Source organism: Myotis yumanensis, unplaced genomic scaffold (genome assembly GCF_028538775.1).
Source record: "Myotis yumanensis isolate MYYU_CA2020_CCGP unplaced genomic scaffold, mMyoYum1.0.hap1 SCAF_11, whole genome shotgun sequence".
NCBI classification, from domain to species: Eukaryota; Metazoa; Chordata; class Mammalia; order Chiroptera; family Vespertilionidae; genus Myotis; species Myotis yumanensis.
This window is the reverse complement of record NW_027223762.1, coordinates 11,305,630-11,332,023: the sequence shown is the minus strand read 5'-3', so window position 1 is coordinate 11,332,023 and position 26,394 is coordinate 11,305,630. Positions and strand designations below refer to the sequence as shown.

General features: G+C 56.7%; 1 protein-coding gene across 1 annotated transcript in view; it reads right to left on the bottom strand.

The window, feature by feature from the left end:
• KCNK3 (potassium two pore domain channel subfamily K member 3) overlaps window positions 1-25,088 on the bottom strand; it is a 36,372-nt gene extending 11,284 nt beyond the window's left edge. Inside the window, exon 1 of the mRNA XM_070428852.1 lies at window positions 24,806-25,088. Coding sequence (XP_070284953.1) covers window positions 24,806-25,088 — 283 coding nt within the window. The remainder of the gene's footprint in view (window positions 1-24,805) is intronic.
• Window positions 25,089-26,394: the final 1,306 nt, after the last annotated feature.

Sequence of the window (26,394 nt, the reverse complement as noted above, 5' to 3'; positions counted from 1 at the left end):
GTGTGAGATGTTCTTGTATGTGTGGGTTTAAACTATAATCTCCATGAAGGTGGAGATTTTTGTCTCTTTTGTTACCACTCTATTCCTCACACCTAGAAGAGCATGTGGCACGTAGCTGGCATTTAATAAATCTTGGTTGTTGAATGAATGAACTAGGAAGAGAAGGCACCAAAGGTTAGCTGGAGGATCGAAAGAGGCGGAGATAGGGAAGACGGACAGAGCGTGAGTCCCGGAGTGGGCAGTGTCATAGAACAGGGCCAATCTGGGGCCTAGGGGGTCTGTTCCGAGCCTGCCATACACCAGGTGGCCATGGCCCAGGCCCGTTGTCTGTCTGCATCCTTATGACCAGCTGGACAGGACATGTGTGAATTCAGAACTTCTAACAGATTGGATCTGGTGGGGTTTTAATTACCGGAATGCACCAGAGACAGCCTGGCATGGAGAGAGGAATTCTACAGCCCAATTTACAGTGGACTTGGCCATCTGCTGAGATGCCCATCCTCCTCTGAGTGCTTCTTGAAAGCCTGTGTCTGTAACTCTAGCATCTGGCTGGCCCGAGTCCTACACTGACACTCACTGGCTTTTCCTGTTTTGCCCATGGAGCAGAAGCAGGTGCCGGTTGGCATCTCCTGGCCAGTTTCCCCCTAAAGCGTCTGATCTGCTCCCAGTAAGAAGCCATGTTGGGTCATGGGGGCAACAGTGGCCACCCCAAGGATCCCTCTTGGCTGTACCATGTGTCCTGGAGCTGAGCCTGCCCAGAGGCTGGCTGCCTGAAATCTCACCCTTTGGGCAGTGTCACAGGGTGGGGCCTGGAGGGGCCCTGATGGTGCAGAGTTGAAGAGCAGCCGATCGGAAATCGGAGGCCCGGCCTCTGTCCCAGCTCTGCCCCATCTTGCTGTGTAGTATAGGAGTTGGCGAACTTTTTGCTATAAAGGACCAGATACTGAATATTTTGGATTTCGAAATCCATATGGTCTCTTGTAACTAACTCACCTCTGCTATTGTATCAAGAAAGCAGGCATAGACAATATGTAAACGAGTGGGAGTGGCGCGGCTCCAGTAACACTGGTTATAAAAGCAGTGCTGGGCCACATTTAGCCCCTGGGCCCGAGGTGGCTGGCCTGCTGCAGGGCCTTTGTTAGGCATGTCAGCTCGCTGAGCCTCAATGCTCAAGGTAGCTTAGGAGGTTATTTCTGTTTAATAAATTGCTAGCTCCCTGTCTCGTGTACCATGCACAGGCCCAGAAGAGAGCGGTGAGTTTTGAGCAGGGCCTGGAGCCCAAACCTGCCTGTGGAATTGGCATCCACAGCTCTCTGGAGGGCCACAGCTGCATGTCCACATTTCTGGACACTGTTCCTGTGTTGTTGCCCTGCCCACAGCCGCCCATGGGTTTCTACTTTAGCAAAGCCTATCTCAAAAGTCACGCCCTCTGTGAAGCCTTAGATCCCACCATCTAAACAAATAGTGCTCCTGGAGCCCCTGTTCACCACTCACCATGCTTCAAACACTCTCCATTTTTTTGAGTCCTTAGTATGTGCAGTGCTCTACGTTCTAGAATAATAATAACAATGCCTGTTAGTGTTTCACTTCTGCAGGGTTTTGTCATTTACAGGGAAGTTCTATACATCCTATTGTCTGAGCTCACACGGCAACCCTGTAGAAGAGGTGTTATTGCTATTCCCATTTTACAGATGTGGAAACTGAGGCCCAGGGACATAAAGGGTTTCACCTCAGGCCATAATGCTAGAACCAAACTTGAAATTCAAAGGCAGTTCTCTTTCCACTGGACGCTTCCACAGGGATGGAAGTCAGAAGACCTGGGATCTGGTTCTAGCTTTGCCATGGGCTCGCGGGCAAGATCCTGTCCTTGGCCGGGCCTGGAGTTCCTTCTCTGGGAAACAAGAGGCTGGAGGAGATATGCTTGGGGCCCTGCAGTGTTCTACGGTTCTAGGCGTTCAGAGTGGCCATGTTCCCTCATCCACAAACAGTGGAGAAAGCAGAAATCTCAGTGGGACTGTTTGGTCCCCAAAGCAACGGCACTGAGCCTTTGGGTACACATTAGACCCACAGCTGCTGGGGCCCACGTGTCTGCAGAGTTGTCCCAGTTGGCACTGAGCAGAGGCTGTGGGTGGGGTGGGAACCCGAGGGCTGTCCTGGGAAAGGAGGGTGGAGTGGGGAGGGGCTGGCCTGGTCAGCACGGCTCTGAGTAACATCCACCCAGCCAAAGCAGAGGGCAGCCAGAGTCAGCTCTTCAGAGACATAAAATCGTGTCTCATCCACACACTCCTATACAGCGCCCAGCACATGACGCCACACGGTGTCGGGGGAGATGGCTGCACAGCCCTACCCGAGCCTCCCAGGACCAAGACAGGCCAGAGCACCCAGGAAGTCTTGCCAGTCCTCAGGTTCTCCCTACTGACTGCTGAGCCCTGAGGGGCCCTGACCCCACCTCCATCGAGTCCTAGAGACCAGTCTCCTGGGGCTTGGAGTCTTGGCTTCTATTTGCTTTTGCTGCTTTTTCCTTCTTCCTTTTCTCTTCCTCCCTTTCCTCCTCCTCTTCCTCCTTGTCTCATTTTGTCTTCTCAGTCTCCCTCTGAGCTCAGAGGACAGAGATGGTGCCTTGTACCTTTCAGTAGCTCAGTGCCTGGCCCACAGTAGCCAGTAGTGATGGTGGTGGTGGTAGGAAGTAGGAACAACAATAGCAGTAGTGATAGCAGTAAATAAGAAAGCTCACATCTATTGAGCATCTATGTGCCAGGCACTGTCCTAAGTGCTTTTAGTCACAATATTTCATTTGCTTTTCACAAAAAATTTATGAGCTAGGTATTATTTCCATTTTACAGATGAGAAAACTGAGGCACAGAAACTTTCTGGAGCCCATTCATGACACACAGCTGGTGAGAGCCTGAGTCAGGTTACCAACTCGGCCTTGTACAATCTAACCGATGTTAGTAGATTAGATGCCGAATTCTGGGTGGCAGATGCGCTGGTTTTCCAGCTGAGGAGTCTGAGCCAAGTGGCTGGGTGACTTGGACAAAGCCACACGGGTATGCGGCAGAGCCAGGCCTTCCTAAACTAAGTCCTGCTCCTTTTATTCCACTTTCCAGTGGCTTCCAGTGTCTCAGGGACCCAGAGATTGGGGTCCATGGCCCATCTGAGTGGGACCTTCATGAATTGCTCTTAAGGTTGTTCTGGGAAAGTGGTGGCACGGAGAGGCAGCTCGTAACCTGTCTGTCAAAGCAGGTGCTTTCTCCAGCTGAGATCCCTCCTCCTTCCCATCCAGGCCCTTCTCCCCGAGAGGCTGGCCTGAGAGTGCACTGGGTCTCCGCCAGCCTGAGCCGGCTCTGAGGAGTTTGAGGGAGCAACGGTGGGGGGAGGGTGTAGAACTTGGCTAGGCTCAAGAATATCAGCTGAAAAATCAGTGAGATGAAAACGGCTTCATTCCCTCTTAGCTTGTCTTAATTAATTAATTAATTGAACAAACATTTCTTAAGCACCTACTTCTTTGTGCCAGGAACTTGACTGAGTGCTGGGAGAGGATGCAGAGACGAGGATGGCTCAGTCTTGCCCTCTGGGAAAAGAGACAAGCCAGTGGGCAGGTGAGAGCAGACTGTCCCTTCAGTAAAGCCTTGTCCCAGGACGTGCTGAGCCTCTGACAATGCCAGAGGAGCCATTCCGTGACGGTGGGACTGTGGGCACCCCAAACCAGAGGGAGTCGGAGCCGTAGCAACCTTGCCCAGGCTCCTGTGGCTGGGAGCACAGCAGGCTCTGCTCCTGGTGGCCTTTGAAGATGGCCCTGGACACTTGAAAGCGTGGATTAGGGTGAGTGTGCACACCTGGCTGCTACAGAGCTGCTTGGCCCGGCTGTCACTAGAAATTGGATCAAGACTCTAGAACCCAGATCCTGCCCTAGGGCTTCCATGGGTCTTAGGATAACGGCCTGCCGGACACCATGCTCTAGAACAAAGTGGATGGTCCCAGGGGTGCCTGAAAGTGCCTGGACTTTAAGGTCAAAAGATCGAGGTTGCATCCTGCATACAGTGGATATTCAAACCACGTGAGGCAGGAGCTGGTGTCCTGATGGCGTCCCTCCAAAGACCCTGCCTTAGGCCAGGCTGATGAGCCCAGAGGTGGATGGCCAGTCTTTTCTGTCCTGAGGAGCAGCCAGCCCCCTGGAGGTCTCCTGGGATGTGATAGATGGCCCTGAGCCAGACAGAGCAGGAGGTGAGGAGCGGGAAGCTGGAGGGTAGGGGGTGAGGGGCCTGAGGGAGGCTGCTTATAGTGGAAATGTCTAGAGCAGCGGTTCTCAACCTGTGGGTCGCCAACCCGTGGGCCGTGCCCCCTTTGGGGGTCGAACGACCCTTTCACAGGGGTCGCCTAAGACCATGGGAAAACACATATATAATTACATATTGTTTTTGTGATTAATCACTATGCTTTAATTATGTTCAATTTGTAACAATGAAAATACATGCTGCATATCAGATATTTACATGATGATTCATAACAGCAAAATGACAGTTATGAAGTAGCAACGAAAATAATTTTATGGTTGGGGGTCACCACAACATGAGGAACTGTATTAAAGGGTCATGGCATTAGGAAGGTTGAGAACCACTGTCCTAGAGTGTCTGCTCCCTTCCTGCCTCTTTAGAGCTGTCCTTGCAATAACCCTAGTCAAGGGTGGGCCTATGCAGCCCCTTTGTACAAGGGGACCCTGGCCCAGGCCACAGCGGATTGGGCCAGGGATGGACTCCTGATCCAAGAGGACCCAGTATCAGCTGCCCTGAGCCAATCAGGTTGTCTCTCCCAGACACTGTGATTGGAGGCTGAGTGGCCGGTTGGCTCTGGGAAGCTGAGCTGCAGGGTTATAAAGAGTCTGGTCCTAGCCAGGACCAGGGTGAGCCAACATCACAAGTCAGAGTGACAAGGGAAGAGAAGCCAGAGTGATGGGGAACAGCAGGGACAGGGATGGTGTGGCCTGAGAGGGGGAGGGAGAGGCCTGGGCTTTGCACTGCGGGTTCTTGACCGGCTAAGTGGTACTGTTTCCTTTCTGAAGTCTCTTACTCGTCCTGGTCCAAGGAGGCACTGTGCCCCGGCTAAGCCCCGGGCACTCCCGATGGAGGGCCAGGCCCCCAGCACTGCATCTAGGGGAGCAGCACAGCAAAGGCCCTGCCTGGGGTTCAGGGGTCCACCTGGACACTGCGCTCTAAGTGTTCAGGCGCATTCCTGCTGCTCCTCTCAGCAGCCAGTGCAGCCCCTTGGGCAGCGGTGGTCTCCATTCGACAGGTGGGGACAGGGAGGCCTGGAAACAGTGGTATCTCACCCAAGGCTGCAGCTCCCGAGCTGGAGGACCTGGGACCCAGGTCTCCTGACTCCCGGCCTGCTGCTTCTCCCACAGCCCACACGGCTGCTCTGATCCCCCATCTAAGCAAGTAGCTGGGGGGCCTTGGGGTTAGAAATGCAGTGTGTAAAGTGCTTGGTATGAGACCTGGCATGTGGAGGGTCTCAGGAAGTAGGAGCTGTTATTAATTTTATCATTTTCTAAAGCATAGATCTGAGCTGCCACTCACCACTCAGAACCCCCCCCCCCCCCCCCCCAAACTGGCCTTCTCTCTCCTGACTCACCCAATGGTCCCGGTCCCCTCTGTCCCAAGGCTTCTCTGCACCTGTGCCACGCCTCACCTGAGTACTTCCTCATGTTGCGGCCGCCCGGAGTTCTCTCCCTCATCTCTTCTGCCCCCCAAGGACCGCTCCAGGGCTGCCCCCTCTGGAACACATTCCCTGTCCCCCAGCTTTGCGTGGTGGTGGGTCCCTCTCCCACCTTGCTCAGAGTCCACGGTAGATTCCCAGTGGATACAGAGAGCGGACTTGCTGGATGGTCTGGTTTGGTGGGGAGGCCTTGGAGCTTGCGTGGCCCTTGTGGGCCTCTATCACCTGCTTCTCTACTGTCCTTTCCGGTCATGGCTAGTGGCCCAGACAGCTCTGGGCTGGCAGGCTGTTGGGCAGCAGATGCCAGGAGATCTGAAGGAAGCTTTTCTTAGGCTCAGCACCCTCCCCAGGGCTCAGGAGCTTAGATGGTGGAGGCTGGCCTAGTGCCCGGGAGAAGAAGGACTTCAGCCTGGAGGCAGCTGCCAGGACCACCTCCCCCTGCGGAGCCAGCCTGCAGATGTGGTGTCCCTCCTACACCCTCCCTCCAACACCTCACCTGTCCCCCAGGGTGGCCTCTGGGCACAACTTCATTCACCATTCAGGGTGAGAGCGCAGGAACCAGATGGACTATGGGTGGACACACCCAGGGAAGCAGGAAAGTCTGCACCTCAATGAAGGGAGAGAAGCCCCCACAGGACCTGGCCTTTGGACCCTGCTGTTCCTTCAAGCTCTATGCCATCCGGGACCCCAAAAGCCACCAAGTCCAGCCCCTCCCCCACTCGGCCCAATGGACCCGAGAGACTTCTCAGAGGCGAAGATTCCGCCACTCTCCATGGAAACACACTTCCCTCCACCCTGCCCTGTCTGTCGGAAATGCTCCTTAGGCAGAAAGAAATGACCGAGGCGCAGGCCATTCCTGCTCAGCCTGTCTTCAGTGGAGACAGCAAGCAGCTGTCCCCATCCTTGGGGACACTGCCCTTCACACAGAGACATGGAGGCAGACGCTCATGCCCTGCCTGCCTCCCGCTGCCTGACTCACCCTGGGCTTGTCACCCGTCTTCTGGTCTCTGATGGTGCAGCCTTTTCCACAATCTCTGCCGCTGGACCCACCTTCCATCCGCACCCTGTTCACGGCCCAGGCTGGGACGACAGGCTGGCTGGCTGGGCCAGGGTATAAATGGAGCATGACTTCATGGCTCCTATGGCTTGGAGAGGCTGCCTCCTTATGCATTAGTGTCCTGCGCTGGCTTTTTATGATGCCAAGAGCTCCGCGCTGGGCAGCGTCCCCGGGACCCAGCGCTCTCCTGCTACTGCGTACAGTTCTGGCGAGCCTTGCCCTCCTTCCCCCCAACTCCAAGGTGGAATCTGGGAGCGCTGGCTTTCTCTGCACTTGACTTTATTCAAATGATTAAATGCCTGTCACTGCTCCCTCCTCCCCAATTCAAAACAATACCAGCGGACTTTATATAGGGCTTACTGTGTGCCACACCGCCTCAAGCCAGTCAACCCTCAAACAGCCCCTTCAGCAAGTACTACTATTATCCCCATTTAAAGATGCGGGAACTGAGCCACCGAGAGGCTGACCTGCTCAAGGTCATGTAGAAAGTACAGGGCAGAGCCAGGCCCTCCCGCTATGGCTTCTACTCTCCCTTCACGTTGCTTTCATCCCCTTCTCCCATTTCAGAGGGGCCGCCCCTCCAAAGGCTGACCCCTGTGTTTTTTCTCTTGTCTTTGTTCCTGGAGGCCACCACAGCACTTCATTCTTTTTTGTGGTGTTTTTTTAAAAATATGTTTTTATTGATTTCAGAGAGAGAAAGGGAGAGGGGGAGAGAGAGAGAGGGATAGAAACATCAATGATGAGAGAGAATCACTGATCGGCTGCCTCCTGCACAACCCACACTGGGGATCGAGCCTGCAACCCGGGCATGTTGTGCCCTGACTGGGAATCGAACTGTGACCTCCTGCTTCATAGGTCGACACTCAACCGCTGAGCCACGCCCGGTCTGGCACCTCCTCACTCTTTTAAAGACTCCTCATGTCTTTAAGAAAAGGAAAGGGTGGGAGACAGGGAGGGTGGCAGGCAGGCAGGCCCACCATGCCTTCCCCTTGGCCTTGCTTTTCCTCTCACCCATCAGGCTGTCCAGGAAGACTGCTCTCCCCAAGAGCATCAGCACCTTCCTGAGTTCCAGACCCAGTGCCCCGTGGGCAGGGCTGGCTGCCCCAGCTCCCTGGCACTCTGGGACAAATGAGGCAAAGGGGCTCCTCTGGGCGGATGCAGCCCCTGGGGGCTCATCACTTGGCGAGCAGGCTGGACTTCGGCAACCCAGACCCCAGCTGGATTCTTGTAGGCAGCGCACAGCCTGGACAATCGCACGGGGTGACCTAGACTGTTGGCACCCTCATTTCCCTTCATGTTCTGGCCACACTCAGCCCTCCTCCTCCCGAAACTCTACCCTCCTGCTTTCCACTGGTCCTTTGCAGTGTCCCCTGCTGCCTCGGCTCCGTTCTGCATCCCAACTGGGCCAGGACTTTGCCTGGGACGCTCTGATGCTGGTTCCAGGGAGGTCCCCACGGCCTTGCCTCCAGCTCTGCTCCAGGCTGAGTTTCCACCCACCACCTGGCTGAACCACGACCCCCGAGCCCGGCTTGGCCACCCGAATGCATCATCTCCCCAACCCCAATGCTGGCCCTCTCTGTGCTGCCTGATTTCTGATCATGTCCTCCTCCCTCAGCCAGCCGGGTGAACACCTGGCCTGTCTTCCCCTCCTCTCTGCCCTCACGCCCGGTCTCAGCCATTTCTCCTTTCCTAGTCCTGCCCTTTCTTTCTGTCTCTTCAGCCACCACTATCGCCTGGGCCCTCGCATTCTCCAATCTGGACGTGGGCAGCTGTTCCTAAAGGTCACCCCCAGCAGCTGCCAGTCCCCTGGCCCCTCAAGTCCCCCACACCTGCTTCCAGATCATGCCCCTCCTCTGCTCAGAACCTTCCAAGACTCCGAGTTGCCTACAGGGTCAGAAGCCCGAGCTTTCAGCCTGCCTCTCAGGGCCCTCCACCCTATGTCCTATCTCTCCAGCCTCAGCTGCTGCTGCAAACCCTACCCCAGGAGAGGGTGTCAGAGTGAACCTCTGGCAATGCTTTCCCACAGCTCAGCTCTCTGGAAGGCTGCCAGGAGGGAGGGGGGTGGGGACGTGTTGGGGGAGGGTGGCCCTGCCCTCACCCTCATCCCAGCTGACGCCTTTTAATGGTCACCAGCATCCTGGCAGCAGCCCTTCACCTGAGCAGCCTGGACTAGGGTTCAGCCAGAATGGAAATGTGGAAGGCAGGTCTCAGGGCGGGTGGGGAAGGGATGAGGGTACAGAGGAGCCTCAGACTGGGTGTCACTCACCCAGGGAGAAGGGCCTGGCTTGGAGGGGGGTTAGCAGGACAGTGAGGGTAGCGTGTTCGCAGTGGGGTGCCTTATCCTAATACTCTTTTCTGTTTGTGCAGCAATTTAGTCTCTCACTCCCTGTGGAGTGTCTGACATCAGAGAGGCAGCTATCAGCATCACACACCCCGTGAGGAGTGAGGAGGCCGAGGCTGGGCTGGTGAGGAGACCTGGTCAAGGACAGGGATGTGGGAGTTCTCTGTGGGCCCCCCGCTGCCAGCCCACCTGCTCCCCCCAGGCTGGACCCAGGCGTTCGGCACAGCAGGAACCTCCCTGCCCATGCAGAAAGGGGCTGGTTAACTCTGGCACCCAGTGGGGACCCGAGGAGGGGGGCGCATCTGCCCTGCTCCATTCCTGGCCCAAATTGGCACCAGCACCTGGGAAGGGCAGCCGGCCAGCCACGTGCCAGTGTTACTTTAAAAATAAACCAGGGAAGAGCGAGGCTTAAAAATAACCCCGGGGATGTGTGAGAAGCTACTTACTACTGCAGCCCCCTGTCAGGGCTGTCTGTATGGTGGGTCCCCTCTGCTCATCTCTTCCAGCGGGAGGCAGGTTCCAGGCCCTTCCAGGGCAGCCGGGGGCGGACAGGGCCTCAGGATCTGGTGGAGGAGCTGGAGGGGGCCCTGGACATCCTGGGAGGCCTCCCTCATCATGACCAGGCAGGGATGCTGGGGAGCCCGGGGAGGGAGGGAGCCCCCAGGCTGGGCAGAGAGCTCCATGCCCTACTCCCTGCCAGGGCTTCTCTACGTCACTAGTCTCTGGGCCAACCTCGTCCCCAACTTCCCACTGGAATCACTCTGGCTCCAAAAGGGACTTTGAGGTCCTGAGTACACCCTCTCCCCGCCCCCCCCCCTCCTCTTCCAGCCTCCTAATTTCCTGAAGCACATGTGATGATAGCCAGGTGGCCAGTTTTGCCAATTACACCCTATTGAGGACTCCTGGCCACCACTTCTCATCTGTACCATTCTCTATAGAAGAACTTTGAGACTCATCTTGCCCCATTGGGGTAAAAATGCATGGTCTTTCTGGATGCCCACTCCTGGCTGCCTCTGTAGGCATCCCTAGCCTGTGAGCTCCCATCTCTGGACCCTCAGTGCTGAGCAGGGGCTGAGCTGCAGGCTGGCCAGCCCCCGCCCCAAGCCCCCAGACTCTTTACAGATGGCAGTCAAGGGGGCAGAAGCCACACTCCCACACTCCCACTCGCAAACGCACAGGTCCAGGCTCCCCTAAGGCTCTTGAAAACTCTTGCAGATCCCCCACCTTGGTGCCAGGACATCTTATAAGGGTGGGGGTGGGGCATAAAGCCCAGCTTAGGATGCAGCCGAGGACAGATGTGCAGGATCAAAGAGGAAAAGCAGAGCTTTCCAGGAGGAGGGAGGCAGAGGCCGAGACTGCTGGAAGTGGACAGGAATCATCAAAGGACAAGGATGCACTGGCGAGATGGGAGGAGAGGTGGGGAGAAGCGGCAGGGGGAGGCAGGCAGAGCTGGCAGCTGCGAGGTGGGGGCCGCTGCACCATGAGCAGGGACTTTGGTGATGGACAGGCCTGGACTCAGGTCCCTGGCTGGGTGCCCTGAGCCGATAACCTTTCTGGGCCTCGGGCCTCATTTGCATAATGGACATAATGATAACTACCCCGTGGGCCTCTGCAGGAGGAGGATTGTGAAGCGTTTATGAAAGGGCCTGACACGGAGCTGCGATCTTATTCTTTCTCTCCCCTGCCTTTCCTGGAATCTGGCTCTTCTGTTCCACTCCAGGCAAATACAAAAGGCCCCCCATACCCCTCTCAGCTTCCCCTGCTCCTGGAACAAGCTGTTGAGTGTTACACCGTTTTCACGGTCAGTGTCTCCAACAGCCAATGTGTTGCCAAACCCACTGGTTATTTCTCTGCAGTCACCTGACCTGATCTCCCAGCAGCGGCTGGCAGTGGCCGGCTCCCTCTCCTGACACTCTCCTCCTGGCCTCCACACACCGCTCTCTCCAGGTTTCCTCCCATCTCCAGGCAGCCCCCTTCGTGTCCACCTCCCGCAGCAGGAGAAGGAGCCGGCCCGAGCCTTCTCTCCCCTCTCCTCAGCTGACCTCATTTAGCCTCATGACTTTAAATTATTTCCATCTGATAACTCCCAAATTTATATTGCAGCTTTGACCTCTTCCTTGAGCTGCAGACTTGTCTCTCTAACTGCCTTCATGGATTTGTTACAAGTGTCTCAAAATTAACCTGTGTGTCTAAAACAGAAGTCTTAAATCTTATCTTTTGACCAAACCCGTTTATTCACCGGGCTTTACTTCCCAGCTCAGAAAAGGCTTACCCTCCACCCGGTCGCAGGCCAAAGACCCCCCTTGTCTTTCCCTGACTCCCATCGCCCTCTCCCTCCCCTCCTCTCCAACGCATTACTCCTGTCTATCAGCAGGTCGGGCCAAGTCTGCCTCGCACACACTCGATCCACCCTGCTCTCCACCCCCACAGTCCCCACCAGGTCCAGCCCTCTGTCATCCTCTCTTTCAGTCACTGAACTGCAGCCTGGCCAGTCTTCCAGCTTCCCTCTTATTCCACACCCATCTGACCTCCACCGGGCAGCCAGGGGGACCTGGTAAAAATTTAAGCCTTATCACACCACAACCCTGCTTAAGGCCTCCCAGGGACTTCCAGCCCACTTAGAATACACGCCAGGCTCCTGACTGGTGCTTCCGTGGCCTTGAAGATCGAGTCCCTCCCAGTCTCCACCTCTTTGCTCAGGGTGCTGCACCTACATCTTTCCTTCTGCTCCTGTTCCTCAAACACGGCAAGGCGGGCCCCTATCTGGGGCCTCTGCATTTGCTGTTCCCTCCTGGAAGGTTCTTTTCCGATCCCTGCATTACACAGGCCCCCTCCCAGGAAGGCGCTCCCGGACTGTGCTGGCACTGGCTACCATTGAGATGATGTTTTACTTGTGATCACATAATTTAGTTTCTTGACTATCTGCTTCCTCGGAAATGTAGGCACCATGAGGACAGGGGCTGAGTCCTGAGGTCTGGAATGGTGCCTGGCACATGGAAGATGCTCAGAAAAACAAAAGGAGTGGAGGGATGACTGTGCAGACACCTGAAGGAGTAGTCAGGAGGCCTGGGTTTGAGGCCTGGCTCTGTTACTGAACTGCTAGGGGCTGGGGTGGGGGTTGGGGCGCCCCCCATCTCTCCCTGCACCTCGCCCAGTCTGTCTCATCTGGAAGAGAGAAAGGTTGGACTGAATCAGTGATTCTCAAAGAATCTGAAGGACCCCAGGCATCGCCACCCACTGCCAAGCTGCGCCCTGGTTCTGCATGAGCCCTGGTTCCGCCTGCACCCTGCACGGCCTCATGCCAGCCAAAGGCTGAGGAAGACGCTTGCCGGGACCTTCGATTGGCCTGTGTGTGTTCTGCAATGGGTAATCGTGTAACGTCCCATAAACATTTTCCGATATCAAGACGTGGGGCTAACCCCGGCCCCTCACAGGTCTACTGGGTGGGATGTCACAGTTTCCATGAGCAGGACCTCGGCGCCCAGGCCTTGAAGCCTCTGAGTTAGCCCAGGGCCTGGGTTGCAGCACTGACCGAAGCGCGCTCCCCCTGGCGGGCTCAGGTCTGGCAAGCGGTGATGTGGGAAGTCAGACTGTCCGCACCTCTCTGCAGGCGACCCCCGTCAGAAAGCGCTGGCTGGGGTCAGCCTGCTCTCAGCGCCACGGCTTCCTCCCACACCCACATGGGCTACCGTGGGAGCTGCCAGCCTGAGTGGCCGCCCTTTCCAGGCGGGAGGCTCCTGCATTCCAGCTGTCCCAGGGGCTGGGGCAGTGGACTCGCTCTGCTGATAACGGGGCCGGGGCCACACTCAGAAATGCTTTCTTTCCAGAAGGGGGGTGGCTTGGAGGTCCCGGACAGAGCTTTATTCTTGGGAATGGACTCAGAGGAAGTCCCTCCAGGGCTCCGCCAGCCTGGGGTGAAGTGGGGACAAGAGCGTCGTCCCGGGGGAATGTGCCTCCCAGGAGGGGCTGGAAGAAGCCAAAGCCAGGGGCAGGTCCACCAGAGGCTGTCTGGGCTGTAAGGGGCTCGGACCCACCAGCCCAGTCCTGTGCGGATAAGCCCAGGGCGGATGTGACTTGCTGTAGGTCTCACAGCCAGGTAGGAGCAGAGAAGCAGTGGAGGGTGCTGCGTCCCCCCCCTTCACTCAGCCAGCTGCACGGTCATCAGTCACAACCCTGAGAAAGGATGTGTAGACTGGACATCGACTGGACAGCCCTGAGGGCAGCGAGGGACACCAGGGCCTCTTTGGTCCCCGGGAAGACAAGAATGCTTGGCTCTGGGGCCTTGAGCTGAGCAAGACACCAGAGGGAAGGAGGCTGCCACTGAGTTCGGATCCAGGTGCCTTTCTCTCTGGCCCCATCTGGAGGTGGATCAAGGGCCATGAACAGCCCTGGAGGGTCTGACTAAGCCTCACAGTGGACAACCCACGGGGCAGGCCATGCTGAAGAGGCGCACACTGGCTCAGCCTGGCCAAAGCCCCCAGTTTGTTCCCAGATAAGTGATACTCACACGGCCAGCCGAGGGGCCTGCCCAGGGCTGGAGCCCTTCCCTGGGGTTGTTGGAGAGCAGGCTGAGAGCTCGAGCCATGAAGGGGAGCCGCAGGCTGGCCGTGGGACCCCCACGGAAACTCTCAGTCCCTTTCTCCTCTGAGCGGGTTGGGAGACTGACCTTCTCCCGGGGCCACCCACTGACTCCTGATGTCTCCGCCACCTGGCTCGCTCCAGGCGCTTTGGCTTGTGAGCGCCAAAGGTTCTTCCTCTGCGGCCCCTTGAATGTTCCTTAAAGACCAAGGAAACCCAGAAAGGAAACGCTAGCTGCCGGCTCGCGAGGGGCCCAGCCTCCCAGCTGCAGAGCGTGGTCTTAAGACGCTCCCTCCTCTGAGCGCAGACTCCTTCACATGGGGTGCATTTAACACTTCCCGCCTCCTGGGCTTAGCAGGTCTAATGAGTTAACACGAGGGGGCTGGGCCCTGACACCGGGCTCTGGCCCAAACAACGGATGCTCCAAACGACCGACCAGCTTCCTACTTGGCACTCAGGGGCGTCTTACCCTATCTGCCCTGATCAGCAAGGCACCAGTGAGCACCCCCAGTGAGGCCCCCGCCGCACACTTACTGGCCACTCTCAAGAATCATCACTCTGTTCCCGTTTCTGGCTTCAGGTTCCTGTCCTGTTCAGAAGGACGGTGCTGACAAATGCAGGGAACTAAGGCCACTCGGTGACGGCTGCCCCCGCAACACGGCCTTCTGCCCTCCACCGGCTGACGTGTGCTTCTCAAATGCACTAACGCCCATCCGGTGGGGTGACCCACCTCCAGCCCTCGCGGGGAGAGCTCGGTTTTAGGGTAGGAAGGTCTGGAGGCGACGCCTGCTCCCACAGTTGCTGGCTCCGGGTCGCAGGAAGTGACCTCACGTTCTCAAGTCCAATGTTTGGCAAAGTAGGAATAATGGGACTTGCACCTCTGGGTTGTTGTGAGGCTCAGAAGAGAACCTGTGGGACCGAGTGTGGCGCCCGCGTTACACCGCCCATGCTGCCACTCGCCAGCAGTGTGACGCTGGGAGCATTTAACCTCACTGAGCCGCAGGGTCCTCATCATGAAAGGGGGACTGCAATAGTGCTGCCCCCGTCGGGGACTGCGAGGATTCAATGAGCTAATACACGGAATGAACTCAGCCCAGAGAAACCTCCAGTGAATGGCAGCCTTGGTTCATGACCATGGGAACTGAGGCGGGCTCCGTGGGGAATGGCTGCCTCCTGTTGGGTCTAAGATCTGGATGGAGTCACCCAGGGAAGACTCCTCTGCTGCACCAATCGGGACTTGCTTCTGCCTGCTCCCCAGGCTTCGGGGAGCTCCCCTGCGACCTCAGGAGGACTCTCCCCATCCCAGAGAGAGGCCGCCTCCTGCCTGAGCGCCTGGGGCCACTCTCTCCAGGCAGCTCCGCTGGAGCCGGACAATCTGGGTCTCTGGAGAGAGCCCCCCAGATGATCCCGTGGCCGGCAGGCTGGAATGTGCCTCTCCGGATGTTTCTGAGATGGTTATTTCTGCAGCAGGCTGTGGTCAGGAGAGGCCCTGCGCATTCCTGAAGAGGGACACTGAGTCCGAGCCAAGCCCTGGAGCCGTGAGCAGAGAGGAAGGGGATCTGAGAGTGGGGACCTGGGGCTGTCCATGCAGAGAATATCCACAGAGTCTCATCTCTCAGCTCGGCGCTGCCCCAGGCCTCCGGCACACCACCCATAGACTGGCTTTGGTCTGGGCTCCAGAGTGGAGCTTTGGCCCAGAAAAGGAACTGTGTCCTGGGGGCTGGCTGAGGTCTGCTGAGCGACCAGGAGAGGGTGAAGGGGGCAACCAGGACTCAGGTTGTCACTACCCTCTTGTTCAAGTGGGGTCACGGGGACACCCACCAGTTCAACTGAGCGGATGAGGGTGACCACTAATTCAACTGGGGTCATGGGGACACCCACTGGGCAGGATCCAGGTAGTGGATCCAAACACAGGCTGGCGTCTGTCACTTCCCTCCTCCAGCACCTGTCAAATCGAGTCCATTCACCAGAGTCCAACACTCAGCCCCCTCCAGGGTCTGCCCACAACCACCTTTCCTTGGCATGCGCATGGCCCTCAGCCGGCCTCACGCGGTTCCCGCATCCTGGAAAGCTCCCACCGCCACTCTTCACCTGAAGTCCTCACTCTCCATCCAAGCCCATCTGAAGTACCACCTGCTTCAGGAAGCCTTCTCGGATCCCTGTTTCAGTCATTCCACTGGGACTTAGCACACATACCACTCAATTTGCGGTTTCAGGATTCTACTGGACCAGAGACTCCTTGGGGGAGGTTTTGGGTCCTAGTTTTCTATTCTCTTGGTATAGTGCCTGGCACTCAGGAGAGCTCGATGATTTCTGGTAAACTGACTAAAATGAAGGCAAACCTTGGTTTATTTGGAAGGTGACCCAGAGGGTCAGGATCCCACTCTGGGTGCTCTAACTTTCCAGGATGCCCCCTTGGAGATCAAGAAATCAAAGCATCTTAGGTTTGGGGAGAATCTTAAAAGCCGTTTGTAGCAGCCCCCAGTCCGATATATGGACTGTGTGATGATTTTTTGATGTGTCAACTTGGCTAGGCTTAATAAAGGCCCTAGTTATTTAATCAGACACGAATCTAGATGTTGCTGTGAAGGCATTTTGTAGATGTGATTAAAGTCCATAATCAGTTGTCTTTAAGTAAAGGAGATTATCCTAGATAATCTTCATGGAGCTGATTCAATCAGTTGAAAGGCTTTCCGAGCTGAGCTGAGGATTCCCCGAAGAAGAAATTCTGCTGGTGGACAGCAGCTTCACCCTAGGCTGGCAGGAGTTCCAGCCTGGCCGTCCTGGTGGCCTGCTCTGTGGATTCTGAACTTGCCTAGCGAGCTACTATGATCACACGAGCCAGTTCCTTGTAATACATCTCATACTATGTATCTCCCACTGGCTCTATTTTTCTGGTTAATCCTAACTGATCTAGGTGAACTCTGCTGCATGCCTATCCAGTGTCTTTTGCATACTTTCTATGATGGGGAGCTCCCCACCTCTCAAGGTCGCCCAGTCCATCTTTGGTCAAGTTCAAAGCTAGTAAGTTCTGAATTATATTGGACTTAAGTCTTTCTGTGGACTCCACCCCCTGGTCCTGGTTCAATCCCATGTGCCTAATCAGCCCAAGGTTGATGCTTTCACCTTTCAATAGCCCAGCAGATATCTGAAGGCAGCACTCAGGTTCTGCAGGCCCACCCCCACCAGTGCCCTTCATTTGACATGCTGCTCCCCTCCTCTGAATGGTCCCCAGGTTGTTGATGTCCAGACACATGTGGCCTGGAGGGTCTAGAAAGGAGTGGGCCCTGTCCTGCTACCTGCATTCCACACTGTCACCGGCAACAGGGTGAGGTATCTGGTAGCCATAGGGCCTGGTGACTTCTATGGGCCTTGGCTGTCTGGATCCCAGCCCACAAAAGAAGAAATGAGCCTGAGCCTCTTCTCCTAATGGGGGCTGGAGGTCCTACTGCCCCTGGGATTCTGGGTAGATGCCATGAGGGAGAAACCAGTTTCCCACTGTGACATGTAATCTTTGGGGCACCCCTTCTCCATGGATCTAAGGAACTTCCCTGGCAGACAGGGGAGGAAAGGGGGACAGCGGAAGACCAGTGGCTTCTTGTCTGCAGGCTTCCCTATGGGACAAGCCCTTTCCATTCCTCTCCCTTCCACCCACCCTCTCCACTTCCCTTTCTCCCACCCACAGTGACTGTACAGCACGTGGCCCCACCAAGGCACCACGGCTGGCTCCCATGGGGCAAATCAGAGCCCCGCTCTAAGCCTCAGAGAAGGGTCCATTAGCTCCAAGACCATTGGCTCTAACATTCCAAGACCAGATTCCTAAAGATTTTCCCAGTTCTAAACCTTGTTCTTAAAACCACAGTCACATGTCTATTCCCAGAAGTCAGGTCTCCAGGTTATTTAGATCCTTGTCACTAGAAGTATGGACCATGGATCAACAGCATCAGGTTCCTTGAGGCCTTGTGAAAATTCAGAGTCTCAGGCCCCATCCCAGACCTTGTGATTCAGAACCTGCATTTAAACAAGATCAAACCCAGATCTGATTATTTGGGAAACATTAGCGTAGAAAATTCTACATTGCTGGGCTAGCGTACATCATGTCCCCTTGTGGACAATCCCTCTATATGGATGGGAAGACTAGGGTACACTAGGGAAGTCTTTTGTTCCTCCCATAAATACAGGGAAAGGAGAGAGAGAGAGAGAGAGAGAGAGAGAGAGAGAGAGAGAGAGAATGAACAGTTTGTCTAAGGCGTCTCAGGAGAGAAAGGACCCCATTTGTAGCTCCCAGGCCAGGCTCCTGCCTTATATTCATAGCAACCAGTACCCCTTCACAAAGAGTTCCTTGGGTGTCACTGGAGGAAGCAGGGGTGGAGGGTCAGCCTCAGCTTGGCAGGGGTCCCAGGAGGCCACAGGACCAGGAGGACTGGGGCTGCTTGCTCTAGGCAGGGGCTGAGGCCGGCTATAGGGAATGGGAAAGTGAAATGTGACTTGGGCCAGTAGCTTGGGGCAGGGCTGCTCCAGGTGAGGAGCAGGTCTCCAGGAGCCGCCAGAGAGCTGCCTGAGCGTCGGCAGTTTCTGGACAACCAGCAAGTGTGGATAGAGAGGCAGTGGCATGAGCTTGGCCCTTGACTGCTCTATCGACGACCACAAAAGGCATTTGTCAGGTGACTCTCTGAGGACCAGAGGCTCACGGAGGGATCAGGAGGAGGCCCAGGGCCAGCAGACAAGGCTGGCTGGCAGCTTGCTCTCTTTTCTAAGAGGACCCCACAGCATGGAGTGAAGTGTCAGCACACAGGGCTCCAAGGCCAGCTCTGAGGACAACGGGAAGTGCAGCCTTTAGCAAGTCCCCTTTCCATCTGAACTGTAGTTGCCACACTGTAAACCGAGAGGACTGGAGCTCACATTCTGCTTTCTCCTTGGGCTACCTGCTTGATCCACAGTCCTGAGGGCAATCAGTCCTGAAACTGAGGCCACAGCTTGAGTGCCCCACACAGACCTGGTACCATTTTCATTACATGTGATGTTCCTATAAAAGGGATGGCAGAGCCCTAACCGGTTTGGCTCAGTGGATAGAGCGTCAGCCTTTGGACTCAAGGGTCCCAGGTTCGATTCTGGTCAAGGGCATGTACCTTGGTTGCGGGCATATCCCCAGTAGGGGGCGTGCAAGAGGCAACTGATCAATGTTTCTCTCTCATTGATGTTTCTACCTCTCTATCCCTCTCCCCTCCTCTCTGTAAAAAATAAATAAATAAAATATATTTAAAAAAATAAAAGGGATGGCAGAGGCTCTGTAGGGGTTAGGGAGTTGAGGGCTCTGTGAAAAGATACTCCCTACAGTCTTGGGGGTAAGCCCCAGGGCTGTCCTTTTATATCTGTAGGGCCCTGGGCCACATTCTGAACCTCTCTGAGCTTCCCTTTCCTGGGCTGTCATAGATGATAACACCAGCCCTCCCAGGGCAGTTGTGGGAAGGAAGGTGGTAAGAAGGGCCTGGGACAGCGCCTGACGTGTTAGAGACTCATGACACTCCCCTGCGTCCAAGGCAGAGATGAGGTCACTTGTCCAAGGGTGAGGGAGTGCCCATCCTGGGCTCAGCGAAGGTGCCCAAGCTGCCAACGGTCTCTTCCCTGGCTGGCTGACTGCAGGGAAATCAGTTTTACATTTTTTTAAATGACAAAATCCACTCACAGAGTCACCGTTTGTGCTGCCAGCTGAAAGCTGTTTATAGTGGTGATTTGCACTATATTCATCTGTGCTTGTTTATGTTTTCTTTGAAAATACTTATTGTGTTTGTCCTGTCTCCACTGTGGCCGGCCGTGTGTCTTCTATTTCTGTCCAATTCTCACCCCACTCCCTCCATGCCTCCCCCCCTCCCCCGCCCCATTGTGATGTATGGGAACTGGACATGTAGGCAGGAGGCATGGCAGTCAGAAGGACCTCTGATCAAATACACCCACTTCGTAGATGAGAAAACTGATGGTCATAGAGGACCAGCAGCTGAACTAAGTGGAACTGGAACGTTTGCTTCCCTGCTCCAATCCAGGGTTGGTTCTACCACTGTGCACCTCACTCTCTCAGTTGGTTTTCCCCAGGGTCTGCCTGCTCGGAGGAGGGAGTCTTGGCCCTGAGTCTGAATGGCAGGAGGGCTCCAGGCATAGGTGATAACCATGGAAGCCTGGGATGGGGGAGTAGGACTAGGAGGATAAAGGGAAGTGGGCAGCGGCCTCTGGTTTTCAGCCCTACTGTCCCCACCTGTTAGCAAGGAGCAGAGGTAGCTGTGGCCACAGAAGTCCTTGGGGAATAGCAGTTCTCACTGTGGGGGAAGTAATAATACACAGACAATAATACTAATAGCACCAATAGTTGCAGATACTGTTTATTAAGTGCCTACTCTGAACTGGGCACTTTCTTTATATCCTCCCATTTCATCTTGGGAGGTAGATATTATCCTCCCATTTCGTAGATGACAAAACAAGCTCAGAGAGACTAAGTAATTTGTTCAAGATCATACAGCTGGTGGCGGGGTTTGGGGGGAGTTAGTGGAGGGATGGTTTGAGAGATGAACCCTGGCACTATGGCTTTTAAGCCAGTACCTGCATTTCTACACCACCCTCAGCAAAGGCTTGTGTGGTTGAAGCTGAGGAGTGGCCTCTGGGCACGGAGGAAGGAAATGCCAACTGAGAGTAGGCAGTGGGACTGTTGCCAGCTGGGCTGCCCTTCCATCCCCCTGGGAAGTCAAGAGAAGACTAGGAACAGTGGAGTGATAAGCAGCTGGGCCCAGTGCTAAGAGAGATGGTGGGTCATGAGGGGAACAGGCTGGGGTGATGGAGGGAACTTCAGTCTGGGCGCCCAAAGGTGCTGGTTCCACTCAGGGTTGTACCTTCCACTTACTGTATGACCTTGGGCAAGTCACTGACCTCTCGGGTGTTTGGAGGATTGCCAATGTTTCCTTTCACTCTTTTACTTGAGGACTTTGGGATTTGGGGATGGCAGGTCACTTCTGTACTTTCCTCCTCTTTGGAAAGATGGAACAAGTGAGCAGCCGGCTTGAATTCATAACCTAATCTAGGCCATGGGACCTGTGCTCAGCTGAGAACAGGCTGGAGGCTGGGGAAAGAGCAGGACAGAAGTGTTTCTGCTCCAGCCCCTCAGCTAATCATCATCTGGCCTCATGTTGCCTTAGAGCCACAAGGATTCTGGGACCTGCAGTGGGAGAACCGGCACCTGTGAGCCTGTGGCAGCCTCAGGTAGGCCTGGTGCTGGGCACAGCTCTAGCACGTGGTTGGGGAAAGGATGCGGGGAAGCAGCCGGCTGGAGAGGGCTTTGTTGGGGGAAAGACAAACTGTGGCTGCTCGGTGCCCTCGAGATACAGGGTCTGGGCTGGGTTCTTGAAGTGGAGAAAGAACTGGCAAGACATCCAGGGCATGGGAGTCAGAGAGGCTCAGCTGCATCTGGGCAGGTGCCTCCTTTCAAGTCACAAGGCGGTGGGTGAGTCATTTACACCCAGAGCCTTCGGTTCCTCCCCTGAAAAAATGCAGGTAATAGTGCCCATCTTGGAGGGTAGGTGAGGGAATGAATTGAGGGGATAGAAAGAAAGAGTTTTGGATAGGGCCTGCCGAGGAGTAGGTATTAAATGGTGGCTGCTATTGTTATTGTTGCTGTTAATAATAATACTAAAAAAAGAGGCGTCCTGAACAAGGTGGGGCCTGGGAGGCAGGCTTTGCTACCCTCTGGCTGTGTGGTGCCCATCACCTCTGTCAGAGGAGGGGAGCACTAGCTGATCTCCAGGCCCCTTCCTGCTCTGACAGCCTCCGGCTATGAATAGATGGGGCTGGGGCCCCGGAGGAGTTTAATGACTCAATAGTTAGAGAGGTTAAACTTCCCAGTTTCTGTTTGCATATGATGAACTTAAGGCCCAAGAAAGGAAGGGTTTCTTGGCTAGGAGGCCAGAGATGGGAGTTGAGGAATCCTTGCAGCCAGCAGAGACTGTGACTAACCAGGTGAATGACTAATGCTGACCCTCAACCAATCAAGGCTGCCCATGGTGGGTGCCCAGCAAACTGGCATCACTGAGCACATCTTGGTCATGCTGATCCTGGCTGGCTCTGGGCTTCACAGCCTATGGAGGCAGAGGAAGCAGCAGAGAGGCCAGCAGGGGAAAGAGCACTAGACTTGGAGTCAGAAGACCCAGCTTCTTGATCTAACTCGCTGCTCACCAGCTGCATTACTCTGGGGCAGTCCCTTCCCTGCCCTGAGCCTCCATGCCCTCATCTGTGCAATGGAGCTAACAATACCTGCCCTGGAAACGTCTCTGAGCTACGAAGGCTGAGATGAAAGTGCACTGTGCTCATTAAGGTGCTGAATAAATGGGAGGTTCTGTCATTATCCTACCCGATGGGATTACTGGTGCCTCAGGAGATCCATTGGATCCCCAAAGGGGTCAGATGGCCAGAGGCTGCTGCCTTTGGGTTTTGGGTCAATTAGTCTAATATAAAGCCCCTTCCAGGCATTGATCACAGCCCAGACAGGTTTTTCTTAGAGTTGAGCTCCTGTGGACAGCTCCCAGCCAGGTGGCATAGCCGGGGTGAAAGGTGACAAAAAGCCAGGGATGGTTGGGGGAGGCAGGGAGTGGGCAGTGCCAGTCTGGGGCCCCCACAACACTAGGGTGGTGCTTTGACGCTGTCTTTCCTCTTGCCCGGCACATTATAAATAAGTAATCACCAGAATCACACTCTGTCTCTACCTCCAGCCTTTAGCATCTCTCTTGGTGAGGACGACAAACACTTGGGGAGGTGGCAGGGATGGAGGGAAAAGATGATGCCTTTTCATTTCTGCACACCTGAAACCCACCAATCGCCTTCTCCGTGCTCACGGGTGCCTCTGGGTACTGTGCCAGCACGGAGAGCACGGCGATGCGGACCGCAAGGCCCTGCCCACGTGACGGTTGATGACAGTGTGGCTAAAGAGACCAGACACAGCCCCTAACATTTAAATAACCAGGCAAAAGAGCCTCCAGTGTCACCCGCGTCATCCTGACAACAGGTCTTGCAATTGCCCAGAGCCGTGGCGTGGGATGTTCTTGGAGACTTTAAGGAGGAAGCGGGGTTTGAGCCGGACCTGGAAGGGTAGCTTGGACTAGATAAATAGAAGGCAGAGAAAAAGGCGCGCCAGACAGCCACACTTCAGGTGTTCTTAGGGAACAGTTTGGCTGCAGTGGAGGGATCACGTCAGTATGAAGTGAGAAATGAAGTTGGACACAGAGATCACAGCCAGGTATAAAGGACCTTGAGACTGAGATAAGGCGCATGGACCGGATGCCATGCGTAGGGGGACCATCGCGGGCTTCTGAGTAGCGTGCTGGTGTGGTCAGAGCTGTGCTTTGAGGAGAGTCTCTCTGGCAGCACTGTCCAGGGGAACTCGCCCCGTGGGGGATGAGGCTGGAGGCAAGGGGTCGATTGGGGGGTTACTGAGGAGCCGGGCAGCTGGTACCTGGGACAGAGAAAGGAAGGGGGCACATGACCAGGGGCATGATGTGTGAGACGAGGGCGCGGGGAGGCCTGAGAATGTCTGCTGCTCCTGAAACCCTGGCAGGTGGCAGGGCGGTGGCCGAGGGCGAAGCGGGGGACTGGTCTGGTCCTTCCCGGGAAAGCAAACCTGACCTTTGGGGGCAGGGCCTGAGTCTGGTCATCTTGCTCTACACTCACAGGGTCAGCAGAACCGAGAGGGATCCCCACTGGGGCCACATCTACTTGTGGCTCCTTTTTTTCCTCTTCCAAGAGAGGAATCCAAGAACTACCCTGCATAGCTCCCTGTGGCCCCCAGAGAGACGTGGAGCCTCCCACAGAGTCCAGCAGCGGACAGACGGATGGACGGCAGGGACAGCCTCGAGCCCTGCCTTTCACCCTCGGGACTCCTGGGAAAACACTGCCATCTTGCCATGGGCCATGCCAAGTGGCAAGGAGCCCCTGGGAGTCCAGCCAAGGCAAGGAGGGAACCCGGGGGAGGAGAGAAGATAGGCGAGGCGGAAGCAACAGCCCCTGGTGGCTTCCCAGGGGGCTTTGGAGGAAGGTGGGTGGGAGCACGTCAGGACTGGGAGGAGTCCTTGAGATCATTGCAGCCAAGCTCTGGTTGTCTGGAGGGGAGCCCGAGACCCAGGCCGGGGAAGGGACTTGCCCAAGGTCATGCAGGGGCAGAAGTGAGGCGCCGGCTGGGTTCATAGAGTCTTGGGAGTGGGCAAGGTATTTACTCCCGGCTGGACACTTCTGAACAGCACATCAAGGACCGCACTGGAGAGTTCTTTCCTGGACGTCTGCTGTGTGCTGTGTGTCTGTGCCTGTGTGTGCTCACGTGTGTACCTGTTTGTGCGCCCGTGCCTGTGTTGTGAGAGCGCCTAGGTGTGTGTGTAGCTTCCTGTGCTGCGGTGGCCGTGGCCTGGAGAAGGGCTCTGGGGCCATTCCTGTGAGGTGACTGTTCCCTGGGACAGCAGGGAAGAAGGCAGACAAGGCTGCATCTGGCTTCCAGAACCAGTTCTGCCACCCCAACAGCATTAAAGGCACAAACTCTCGGAACTGGACACACGCACACCCACCCACACGCGTGCGCCACACACACACACACACACACACACGGAGGCACCCACAGCCCGCAGGTACAGGGTGTCTCAAGAACCCAGAGTGGCCCAGAGTCCCCGAGTGCCTAGGACCTGCATCCACACGTGTCCCTGGAGCCCCAGCCCATCTGCAGGGACAGGGAGGAGTCGCACGCTCCCAGCGGCGGGCACTGAGCGCCCGGTTCCACGGCCTGGCCGGGCCACACCCCTCCTCCCCAGCCTCCGCCGGTCTGGTTCCTGCTCCTCTCACACACTTCGGAGTCCCCCGGGGCCCCGCGCAGCCTGGCAGGGACAAGTTGGGGCTGGCCCCGCTGGAGAGTCGGGTCCAGAGCCAGGAACCGACGCCTCCCCCGAGTCCTGTGCCGGCGGAGCAGACACGCCAGGCGGAACTCGGGGCTTCAGCAGCACTGGGTGGGTTCGGCGCCTAGACCCTCCACCGGGGGACCCCCGCCCCGGTGGGCTCCGGAACGCTCGCCCCGGGTCCCCGCCCCCTGCCCCGCGAGGAGTTACCGATGGTGGTGATGACGGTGATGGCGAAGTAGAAGGAGCCGGCGAAGCGCCACTGCACGCCGGCCTTGTGCGGCTTGAGGCGCAGCACGACGCGCTCCAGCTCCTCGTAGCCACCCTGGCTGAGGTTGTAGCGCGCCCGCAGCTCCTGCTGCCGCAGCTCCAGCCGCTGCCGCTCGATCATCTCGGGCTCCGACTCGAGCGCGTCGAAGACGGCGGCGCCCACCAGCAGGTAGGTGAAGGTGCACACGATGAGCGCCAACGTGCGCACATTCTGCCGCTTCATCGTCCCGCCCGGGCCGCCGCCGGCCCCCCGGCGCCCCCGGCCCGCGCCCCGGCCTCGGCCGCCGCTGCTGCTGCCCCGGAGGCGGCCTGGGGCATGGCTGCGCTCGCCGCTCCCGCGCTGGGCACCCGCTCCGCGCCCCGGGCCGCCGCCGCCAACGCCGCCGCGGAGCTGTCCCTTCAGCACCACCCACCGCCCTCCTCCGCCCGGCCCCGCTCCCGCCCTCCACCCCCCGCCCGCGGGCCGCCTCCTCCCGCCAGCCCTCCCGCCCAGCCAAATAAGGACTGGGGAGACGCGCAGAGGGAGGGAGGCGGTGGCTGGCGGAGGGGGAGGGGACGGGAGCGAGCGGGAGAGCCGCGGAGAGAGCCGCCAGGACACACACACACACACACACACACACACACACACAGAGACCCAGAGAAAGAGATAACTAGACAGAGAAACGCATCTAACTACAGAGGGAGAGAGAAAAAGAGGCAGAGGGGGGTGTGACAGACAGGGAGATAAAATCAGAGGTAGACTCATAGGCCGAGAAAAGAAGAGGCAGGCAGGAAAATACGGAGCGAGCGAGAGAGGCAGAGAGCGGCAGACCATGACAGGGAGACCTGGGTAGCTGGAGATAAATGGATAACACAGAAACAGAAAAGCAAGGAAGGGGAGAGGAAAGGCAGAGTGAGCCCCCACCCCGCCCTCCCTGCACAGAAATCCCAGATGCTGGAGCTGGAAGGGACCTCGGGCCTCGCTGTTCTGCCCTTTGTGATGTGGCTGAGGAAACTGAGGCACGGAGAGGTCAAGGGACGTGCAAAGGCACACACACACACAGAGTTAGTGTCAGCACTGGGACCCAGCCAGCTTTCCCTCCTCCAGGCCACAGCCCCTCCTCTGTGCCCGGCTTCCTGCTGTCTTAGAAACAGGAGGGCACAGCTGTGGACCTGGGCACACGTGGGCCAATACCCAAGGAAAACCCTGCTCTCATAAAATGTGTCCCTACCCCGGTCAGCATGGCTCCCCTATTGGCTGTGAAGGCACAAACTGGTCGCCTCGGCCAGGAGCACCCAGTCCCAGCGGCTCTGCTCCCCCCGGGGGGCGGGGGACGGGGGGTTGGGCTGTTTTGACATCATTGGTGGCCCCTGTCCTGCACCAGCAGGCCAGGCTGGGCTTGGGCTGCCGCTGCCAGAGACAATGCTGGACATCCCCGCAGAAGTGAGATCTCCATGCAGCAGGGCTGGTGGGACCCAGATCTGGAGGAATCAGGGGTCTTCCCCATGCCTCAGTTTCTTCATTTGTCAACATGGTGGCAGTGGGTGGT